The 10,560-nt window shown below is 36.1% G+C and overlaps 1 protein-coding gene across 2 annotated transcripts; it reads right to left on the bottom strand.

Annotated features, from left to right (window-relative positions):
• Positions 1 to 2,295: 2,295 nt before the first annotated feature.
• LOC116266631 (uncharacterized) lies at positions 2,296 to 8,909 on the bottom strand. 2 transcript variants are annotated; one of them, XM_031647930.2, is made up of 5 exons: positions 8,585 to 8,909; positions 4,934 to 5,076; positions 4,197 to 4,381; positions 2,739 to 2,852; positions 2,296 to 2,653 (listed from the first exon to the last, which is right to left on the bottom strand). In XM_031647930.2, the coding sequence occupies exons 1-5, from the start codon at positions 8,819 to 8,821 to the stop codon at positions 2,514 to 2,516; spliced, it is 819 nt and encodes a 272-aa protein (XP_031503790.1). In that variant the 5' UTR covers positions 8,822 to 8,909; the 3' UTR covers positions 2,296 to 2,513. The 2 variants fall into 2 exon arrangements, with proteins under 2 accessions (XP_031503790.1, XP_031503791.1); XM_031647931.2 differs by having other exon boundaries at positions 2,515 to 2,653; positions 2,734 to 2,852.
• Between the last annotated feature and the right edge of the window lie 1,651 nt (positions 8,910 to 10,560).

Here is a 10,560-nt window from a genome sequence, read left to right as displayed (position 1 = left end):
CAATGTAAATCGTTATTGTTCCTTTTATTGCTTGGTGTGGACCATTATACTTGCATTTAATGGCTCCTTAAAAAAAAGACTGGCAGTCTCTTGCTCCCTTTAATGATGCTTTTAAAATATTTTATAACGACAGTTAGTGGGTTGCAGTTCCTAATGCACATGACATTTACAAAAAGGGTCCTTAAAAAATGCATAAATATTTTAGTAAGACTTGTTTACGAAAACAAGGCCCAACTTTTGAAGTGCTTTCATATTTTATAATTCATAATCTCTCTATCTCCCTCCCACTTTCTCTCTCTAAGCTTGTGCTAAGTAGTTCATTAAGATAAATCGAGGGCATGTATGGGCCTGGCCCTACCTCAAAATTAAAAAAAAAATTACATATAAATTTTAAAAAATTTCAGTTGTTATATAAAAATTTTAAAAAAATATATTTCAAACATAGTCAAAATTTTAAACTTTATTTTGGTCTGCCTCAACAAAGTTTTTTGGCTCTACCCCTATTAGGTAAATCAATATATGTTTATCATTTGTTAAACTTGAACACAGAAAAAAAAAACTCCACCCAAATCAAGAGGATTAGTATCACGTACAGCCGTCGCTAAGGGAGGTGTTATATAAGAGGTAGATTCATGTTAGTACTTGTTTGATAATTAATCCATCTGTTCAACGTATGTCTGCCCAACAGCATGTTTGTTTGGATAGCATTTGATAAGATTTTCAGTCAAGCCCCCTGGGTCCAATCAAAATTCAGAAAACTACTTGTTGCGCGCCAAATCACCTAGAAAGGATATCTAAAATTTTGTGGCTATGTTTGCATGAATATTTTATGAGGAATTTCACTTGCAATGGTGAAATTTACAACAACCGTTAAGAAGTTTACGTATTTTACCGTTGTATAATGCCGAATGCAGTTATAAGCCACCAGGTCACTGCTTGAGGGCATTTTTGTCTTTCCATAAATGGTAATTTACTTTTTTTCCACTTTTGAGTTTTTCATATTTCTCTCCAAGTACATACTTAGAAGACTAACACAGAAAAATAAAGTTTTTTTTAATGAGTTAAAAAACATGGGTTTTTAAATTTTTGGTGAGACATTTAAAACTCGGGTTTTATGAATAAGCTGATAAAGCAGCGGCAGAAGCCACATTGCCCACACCAGTTTCACTTAAATTATTTAGTTTCATACTGTTACCTTAAACATTTACTCATTTGTATACTTTTAAGAGTTTTTTAATTAGTACCATAAGCTCAAAATTCATGGTTATGCTATTGGGATCGAGATTTTTCACTACTTTTACAAAGAAAAACTAAACTTTCCTCAAACTCAATTTTGATGACACCCCAAAATACCTCGTCTTTGTGTCAGCCAAACGTTTCATTAAAAATTTAAACTAGATGGGGGAAGAGTATTTTCTTATATCGTTTTCTGAGCTTGGATAAGAGAGCCTTCGAACTTTAAAATTTGGTACACGAATAGGGGCCTCTTCTTACAGTTGGCAAGGCCTCGCCCTCATTAATGAATTTTTTATTATTAAATACATCAAAAGTAAGCAAATAAAAATGTATTCGTATTTAATTTTGGCGCTTTCAACAATGCTGCTTGTTTCCCGGCTTCATATTGTTAGGTTAAAAAAGAAAATAATAATAATAAAGATTGACTATGATGCTGTGTGTGAACGTTGCATTGTTCCTGTGATTAAGAAGTAACAGGTGGAAAATATATGAATTTTTGAGAAAGTTCCACTTAGAGGCCGTCATTCTGGCTAAAGTTTTATACACCACACAGGCAACACGTTTCTGATACCCATGATAGAGAGGCCTTGCTTGTTGACAACCAAAAAAGGGCGTCGAAGTAAATGATGATATGCTAAAACGCATGAAACTTATATTTTTCAACACTTAACTTCTTAAGTTAAGAAATTTCCTCACCTTTTGTGTGAGCAGGAATATCAGATTCATTGCCTTCTTTCATCATGAGTTAGATGTTAATTAGAATCAAAAGAAAAAGGAAAAGGCAAGCGCTTATTTTACTTCAGAAAAACTGAAGACCCATATAATAAAATCATAAACTGTAAGGACATGTTCAAGATTAGAGGTAAAATATGGTCTCTTAAATGAAACATTCCCTTACTGGAAAAGAGAAAATAGAACTCCAGACTTCAAAGTCATCTAATATGGCCTCTTCGATCTCATCAGAAGATATACATTGCATGAACTTCCACATGGTAAGGAAAATGCTTATGGAATTCAGAGGGTGGGAACTTCTACATTGCAGCCATGACTTCAAAAACCTTCGAGGCAAAATTATGGTTTTTTGGGGTCAAAAACAGAAAAACTGCAGACTAGTATTTTGTACATGACATACCTTGTTCAAGTAGCATTTCTCTTATTTATAGTTTTAATGCAAACAGCTGAAGAAGGCTAGCTGATTGATGGATTACTTCCAAAGCGAGAGAAGATGAAAGAAAAACATGGGCTGAACAAAAAGTAAAATGAAGACCATCGTCAAGTTAGGCCACAAACTTTTTCTTGACTAGAACAAAAATAACTATTCGTTCGTTCTGATAGTCCGGATGCCACTGGGACTGTTCCACTTGCCCAACTGTAAAATCCTTCATGGCAGCTTCTAAAAAGTATTCGAGTACAACATCTGCAAAAAAATGCATATTGGTTAACGTCTGTCTTAGAGAGAGAGAGAGAGAGAGGGAGGGACAGAGCAAAAACAATGACCTAACCATTTCGCAGTTCTCCTGATATGAAAATGGTGGTATGATTTGTAGATAGTTGCCTGAGGGTGATAAGCAAATCATCGACAGCAGCTTCATTATAGACAACATCCGATCCAAATACTACAAAAGAAGAAAGATAATATTCCTCGTATGCTCTTAAACCACGAGGGCTGAAATTATCTACATTACAACAAAAAAGACAGCACTGGAATACTAAGTTCAGCTTGAATCAGTGACATTTTTTTCTGGCACGAGCTGCAGCTGCTCCCATGTCAAAAGCTGACGTACAGTCCCCTTGAATCCCTCAAAATGGCTCAACTATAAGACAATGTTTGATGTGGACCTTTTCTCTCCTCAAACGTTTCAGAAAAAAAACATGCCAAAGACAGATTATGTAAATCTATCAGGACGTGTTTCAACCCTTGGATTTATCGAGATGAATGTGTTCCAGCTTGTGCAACAGGGATGATTTATCCGTTTTAAAAGACTTTCGTACTGCTTTTCCGTATTCTCAGTCGTATCTGTAGAGATCCAACTGAAATTCCTGAAAAATTTCTTCAGGGGAAGGCCGACTTGAAGAAATTGTTCAGGGGCATGGAACCCCCCCGATAGTCAACATGCTGAATGAAGCAGTCTCACGGTAAGACAGCTTCACAGTGGGATAATCTTGAAATGAAAACACATATCTATCAAATCATTTTGCATATAATGATGCATCTTCAAATAGATACTCATACTTTAATAATTTGACATTTATCTTAAACAGACCTTACCATATCCTATGACCTCGAAAATCATGTAAAGTGAATTACAACTCATGGAAGTTCTCTTTTCTCTTCAATGAATTGGTTTCACTGATTAATGCAGAAATCATGAACCAGTCATTCAAAATCACGAGACAAGTTTCAGCCTTCAGCTAATTAACTTCCTATCCACAATTACATGAATGTCTACTTGTTTAAGCATCTTGACCTGACTCAGTTGATTCGTTAGAAGTACATTGTTGTTCTAACTGCTCACTCGCAGTTATGTACTCTAGAGCAATAAGTACTTGATTCGAGCTATTTGATGGTGAAGATTTTGACAGACCAGTTTTGTGGTGTCTCCTTCAGCAAGAGTTTAAGGAATAAAATATTAAAAAGTAAAATAAGACAACCTACAGAAATGGACTAGACTTCCATAAATTATGCAATAAAGTTAACAAGAAAACCTATTTAGTTGATACCCTTACCCTGTCACTCTAGAATATATCCTTCTCCTTGGAGCTAAAACTAGACATATGTTAGCTGGTTAAACCATTTTAAAAATCATTTTCATAAACTTGGGAACTGATAGAATTGGCACCAATGTCAACAAAACCTTATGGGACCAGCAGGCAAGGCAACATCTAGAAATTTAACATTGGAAACTTTAGGATGACTATTATCTAAAATAAAAGAACAGAAAAGGTGAGAAGGTTGTCACCAAAGTCCGGTAAGGGATCGATCAACTCAAGGTATAAATCATCTCCCCATGTGAGCTCAGAAACTACGGCAGAACCTCGTATTTGACCGTGGCTCAGGTTGTCTTCAACATTCTTCCTCAGTAGTTTCAATCGATCAGGCAAATCTGTTAGAATGACTTCAGCTCCAAGTAGGGCACCAATGCAACTGAAACATGCAATGAAACCAGCTTAATGATAGAGAAGCTAAAATGCTGTAGGCATAAACTCAAAATGCTAACTGCTATGAAGGCCATGACAAATACCTGAACTCTCGGTCTAGGGTTTACTTAAAACCTTGAAATAGTCTTTGAGGTTATTAAGGTTTAGTTAATGGTATACCATTCACACTGACACATCCAGCAATAGTGACGATTTGCGTGAGCAATTGGCCTCTCCTTGGACATATGAAGAAAAGAATATGGCCATCATGGAGAATCAGCTGATCAGAGTCAGAGATATTCAACAAAGGTTGGTATGGATAATCTTGCTTTAAACCACTTGCATACTACTGACTCCTTGTTTAAGAAGTGGCAATTCAGATAAAGTTGTTCCACATATGAGCAGTGGGTCATTTTCATTAGCAGGCTTGTGCTACCAAATTTCTATCCATCTAATTATCAAAATGGTGACTCAGCTCATACTTTCATAAAGATCAAGCAAGAACAAAAATCTGCTACTACTATCAACCATTTTGAACTTCTTGCTACCAAGATCTTACCCTACCAGTCCACATCCTGAGCCGAGTTCTACAGCCTTTTTTCCTTGAAGATCGAGTGAACCGGAATCGACAGCATGCTCCAAGAACTTTGCAAGAACGACACCACTGTCCCACATTACAGCACCAGTTACTCCAGGTGTACCCTAAAATGGAGAAGGATTATTAGAGCAAAGACACGGGGTTGAGGGTATCTTAACGTCTGAAACAGCATCTTAGGTGGACCTATTTGTTACTTTACTTTCCCAAAGGCAATAAGAACTATCCATAAATAAGCCTTAGTGATAAAACAGCATATCATTCATCAGAAAACCAACAAATAGGAAAAGAAAAAAAACCAAGAAAAGTTGAGGTAATCCAATTTAATTGAAATATAGGTAAAACTATGACCCGGCCACTGTAAGCTTGAACTAAGCCACAATAGCCCTTGCCACGTTGCAGCACTTTCTGTCAAAGTCTCACCAAGAACTTTCTTGCAGGTAGAAAGTGGCATTCATGGTTCCCTCATCACAATGACCACTTGTATCAAATACAAAGCCTAAGATCTCATTGAGTGGCGATCTTGGTGCAGTTAGATCTTAGACCATCAATCTTCAGGTGCATGAAGATCCACTTTTGAGCAGACCAAACTAAAGTAATCACAACTCAGTCATGCCATCTTAGCTCATTCTACTTGTGTGAAGGCCTTTGCACAAGCTGAAAATTTTTCCAAGTTGGTAACTAATCCAAAAAAGTGATGATCAGCTAAAAAAAAATTGAAACATTTGCAGCAAAATTGCAACGTCATGTGCAAACTGGCATCTGACCCATTCCACCAACAGCAGTTGTGTGTAAAAGGTTGAAACAACATTTTATATCAAACTTTTTATGTAAAACCACTATACAGAAATCAGAACTTGTTTGACTTAGCATGTAGAGAGACAAAAAGTATAAGCTTGCTGTTTAGCAGGTTCAGTGTGCAATTCCACCTTTTTATTTCTTTTTTCTGATCTTTTCTACCTCCTCCTCTTTGCTTGATGGATTAGTATCCAAGGGTGTACCTCCATCCAGCTACCGTCTCAAACCATAGCAACAATATTAATGAAAGCAGACACAAGGTGAGCCTTTTTTCCTTCTCTCCTTTGCCTTCACCTTACTTTATTCTTCTTCTAATTCCTTCTTTGCTATGCATGTTGAAACTTGAAACAAACAAAATTAAGATGAGAACATGCTGGCATGCTATCTAGGTTGGGTGTAAGTTTTATCAATATCGTGCAATACGTATCGTATAGATTTGAGAAACCTATACGATATGCCTATGATACAAGACACGCCTGTGTATTGTAGGCATACCGCCCGTATCATGCGATACAAGGGCCATATCGTACGATACGTCCAATATGCCCCCATATTTTATGATATGGGGACAAAAAGGGAAAACCTTGTTTTTTTAGCTTCTTTTTCAAATAGCTCCTCCCTTCCACTTTCTAAACATCTATAAGAGCTGTGGGAGGGGGAGGTTTCAACTTTTACCGGTTTTCTAAAAAAATCAATCATATGTTGGTGAACACATTCCATTTGAAGGCATTGAAAATTACAATTTAAAGCAATTAACAAAGAAAATGAGGATGAATTTGAGGATGATGACGATTATCATTGATTGATGTCTGGACGATAATCATGATATATGGTACTTGGCAATAATGAATTATATTGTGTGGACTTGTGATATAATCTATAACATTTTAAACTTGTGATTGATGCTTATTATGTTATTCTGAATCGATGATTTCTCATTTCTGAATGTGTTGTTGATATATTCTGGCTTATGAATGATGAATCATGAACATCTTTATGTGAAATGTGTTTTTTATGCGGAACACATTTTTCCTGATTTTTTTTGTTTTTTTCACTATCTTTTCTAAGATTTTTGTATTTTCTTGAATTAAAAAAATTAATTTTACAATAATACACTACACTACATTTATGATACATTACGATCTACGATACAACATATAGGTCGGCCTGATCGATACACGTTATGATATACCTTTTACAACAACTAAATACTACATTTTTCTACTCAATCGTCTGAATGTCAGTATAAGGGTGGTCAACTTGGCATCTGTCGAATATGGTTGTAAATGACTTTAGGTGTACTTTGCTGGTCATATGGAGGTTGAACGGCAGAATATCAGATTCTCCAATTATTTCTGTTACCAAGACTCCAAATGAACTTCTTTGAGAACTCCCCGAGAACTTCAATAGTTGTAGAGCTCAAGGGTTGTTGACTTGTTGCTATGAGCAAGTTTCCAATCGAAAAAATATATATATATACAGGAGACTGGAAAGTTTGGTAGCCAAAGTGAAACCTATTGATAACTTGTCTAACGTGAAAATGGGTGTGTTGCTTGATAAACATGGCATTGAAGTGAATCTAAGGCTGAGAATTATCTACATTAGTATAGTAAGTAAAGAAACGAGTTACTTTTAAGAGTTACTTTTACTGTCCCTTAAAAGGACTCCCCATTTTGGAGGCAAACAGAACACGAGTACATTTCGTTTGCAAGATGAATTGCACTGAATTATCACATCCAGCATAATTGGTCTTACAGCCAAGATCTCCAAGAAGACTGCAAAAACAACCTTAAGTTAAATAAAGTCCTCAGCCTTCATGATCGTCGCTATGTGTTTGGTGGCTTTAGTGGAAGACAGAGCAAGATTACGTTCTTCTGGGTTCAACACGAGACAATGCCTGAGACAATAACTGAAGCAAAAAAATGAGTAGATTACAAGTTTTAACTCACTGGCAATTTCCACATCTGAAACTGTCAACTCTAAACTCTAAAGAAACCGGTAGTCAGGTACATATGCTTTCATGATTGCAAGTAACAAAACATACCCTGTAATCCTCCTTATTGCGACTATATGTGGCAAAAATGGGTTCATGGATTCACACACGTTCCTACCTACATGATATATGTGAAAGCATTTGCAAAGTAGGAAAAAGCCTGTTCCAATGGCACAACAAGAAGTCAGTTGACTCAGGGATGAGATATAGTCAAATATATTGATCCCTGCTATCTAGTTCTACATGGTAATCTTCTAAGAGTCTCCCGTTCTTCTTCAGCCGTAATTCATCTCCGTGGATGTTCCCATTGACTTATGCTGGTTCCTACAAACATATGTCTTCCATAACTGTTATAAAGCTTAGTTATTCCATTGAATTTTCCTAAATACGGGTTGTCAATTAATCATAAACAGAATCTAGTGAACATGTTGCCATCGTTCAATCCCAATGTGATGCTGGAGATAACATATCTAACGGACCATGCATTCGGTTCTTGTTTAAGACCATAACGCGCGTTCTTTAAGTTTGCAGATATACTAAGGATAAGAAGATGGTTTACCAAATTTGTAGGAAGTTCAATATAACCAGCATTATCAAGACCATCATATAAGAAAAACATTTTCAACATCCACTTGTCATGGAGACCAGTTTCAACTAGCTACCAATTAGACGATCATATTTTAGCAATGGGATTAAAATATTCATCATGGGTGAACACCAAAATTTTGGAAAAAGGACTCCAACTGCAAGCTGTGCCTTGTGATAACTGACAACCAACGAAACCATCGTTGACACTGAATCACAAGTACTGTTTTAGAGCTTACCAACGAGGACGGGGACTGGTGGACGATGAGGTTGTGGCCGCATGCTTCGATCTTGAGAGAAAGCGACGACTGGCGCGCGAAGGCGTTGGGAGGCCTGGCAGAAGGCTGCCGGAACGCCCATAGCAGAAGGATTTCCTCCGCCGCGTCCCTCATCGCCAGCACCGTCCCCCTGTAGGAACCCATCGCCGCCACCCGCCGTCTCTCCTCCTCCTCCTCCTCGACCGCTTCCATCGCCATTCCAATCCCGACCCTCCACTGAGCAGCTCTGCCAGAGTCGCCGACGACCGTGGCGTCCTGCGTGTTCTTGCCCCGTGCAGTACCAAGGTAACTCGGTTCCCTTTCATGAAGCCTGACCAAAACAAAATCTATTTAAAGCCCTCCATCTTAAACACAATCTCAAAAAAGAACCTTATTTCTTAGTTGTTCGCGTTCAAGTGAACTTTCAAAAACAACTAACAACTATCAAGATAAAGCTATTTTTACACCTTTCTACGGTTTCACGTTCTTTCTTGTTTATTTTCATTAGTGTGTATATATATATATATATATATATATATATATATATATATATATATCCCACATTGGAAGCATCATGCATAAGAAGACGCACTGATTTATAAAGTACCGATAATCGTGCCACATAAATATTAGCAATAGTTTATCGTGTGCGATATTTGTGATACTTTAATCACAACTGTGTTGTAATGAAAGAAAGAGTAGTAGGTACTACACACATTTAGATGTTAGATGAACAATGAATAATTTCAACTTTTTATAGTTGACAAAAAAATATAAAAAAAAATGTAATAGAGCATTTTTGTTGTATAATATTAGTTCACATATTTCTCTCATTGTTATATATATATTTGTACAATTATCCATCCATGTTTATATGGAGAAACACTCTGACCTCTTACAAATCACTGCCTTACTCATTAATGTCCACTGGATGCAACGCTTCAAATTGTAGTGATTAGACAAAACTCAATATGGTTGGAGGATTTCAACACACAATATATATATATATAGAGAGAGAGAGAGAAAGAGAGAGAGAGTTCGTAAAAACCAACACTTAGTGTCATGGATAAATCATAGATTCTTTGGATTTTTACTAAATTTTAAATGAAACATAAACATCCTAATGTATTTTTGAAAAACTATTTTGATATAAAACATGGATAAAGTTATTTTTATAAAAAATGTTAACCTTTTCTACTAATAAAATGTGGATGTTATGAGAGCCATTCATTTTGCTTATTTAAGTACACTATTAAAACCTACAAATTAATCAACTTAATGTGTAACGCAAATTGAAAAGCCACTTCGCACTACAATTTTGCATCGACCTTTAATTAAGATTATATTGGTAAGGTTTTATTAGAAACAATATATTTAAATGGTCTTGTTTTTGTCCATAACCCATTGGTTTATGCCAATCACTATATATGTATATAATATTTTATATGTATTTCACTCAAATATAAATATGTTCCCCTAATGTATAGGACGACTTTAATTTACCTTTGCCCTGACTACCTAGTCAATGATGAGTGAGTTGGAAAAACAAGTTTGGCTTTTATTACAAAGCATAAAAAAAAATATTTTTTTACAACTTATGTAGACAACATGTTTTTTTGTTAGGGCATCCCACCTGCGACTGTATAATAGTTCAACCACTTCACACTAGTTGAGTGTTGTAAGATTGACACTAGTTGAGTGTTGTAAGATTGAATTGTGCATTGGGGCTGGGTTGGCTCAGCTTGGGCTCCATCTTAATCGCTCGAACTTAAGCACAACTATCATGGACCGATCCTGAACCCGCCCAGCCCGTCCTAATTCAATTTTAATAAAAATTGAATAAATATTTTATATTATATATATAAATATAAAAAATATATTCAAAAAATAATAATAATATTTTTGTCGAGTTGAGTCAAGTTCGAGCGCTGGTTGTACCTGAGTTGAGGGCACAAAAC

This window comes from Nymphaea colorata, chromosome 13 (genome assembly GCF_008831285.2).
Source record: "Nymphaea colorata isolate Beijing-Zhang1983 chromosome 13, ASM883128v2, whole genome shotgun sequence".
In the NCBI taxonomy this organism is placed as follows: Eukaryota; Viridiplantae; Streptophyta; class Magnoliopsida; order Nymphaeales; family Nymphaeaceae; genus Nymphaea; species Nymphaea colorata.
Note: the sequence above shows the minus strand (reverse complement) of the source record. Positions and strands in the feature narration are given on the sequence as shown.

Excerpts from the sequence above, each read along its gene's own strand:
- LOC116266631 (XM_031647930.2), bottom strand. The coding sequence starts at position 8,821 with ATGGCGATGGAAGCGGTCGAGGAGGAGGAGGAGGAGAGACGGCGGGTG. Across the intron at positions 2,853-4,196 it reads CGATCCCTTACCGGACTTTG|TATTTGGATCGGATGTTGTC; the intron begins GTGACAACCTTC and ends CTTCTTTTGTAG. Across the intron at positions 2,654-2,738 it reads ATCAGGAGAACTGCGAAATG|ATGTTGTACTCGAATACTTT; the intron begins GTTAGGTCATTG and ends ATTTTTTTGCAG.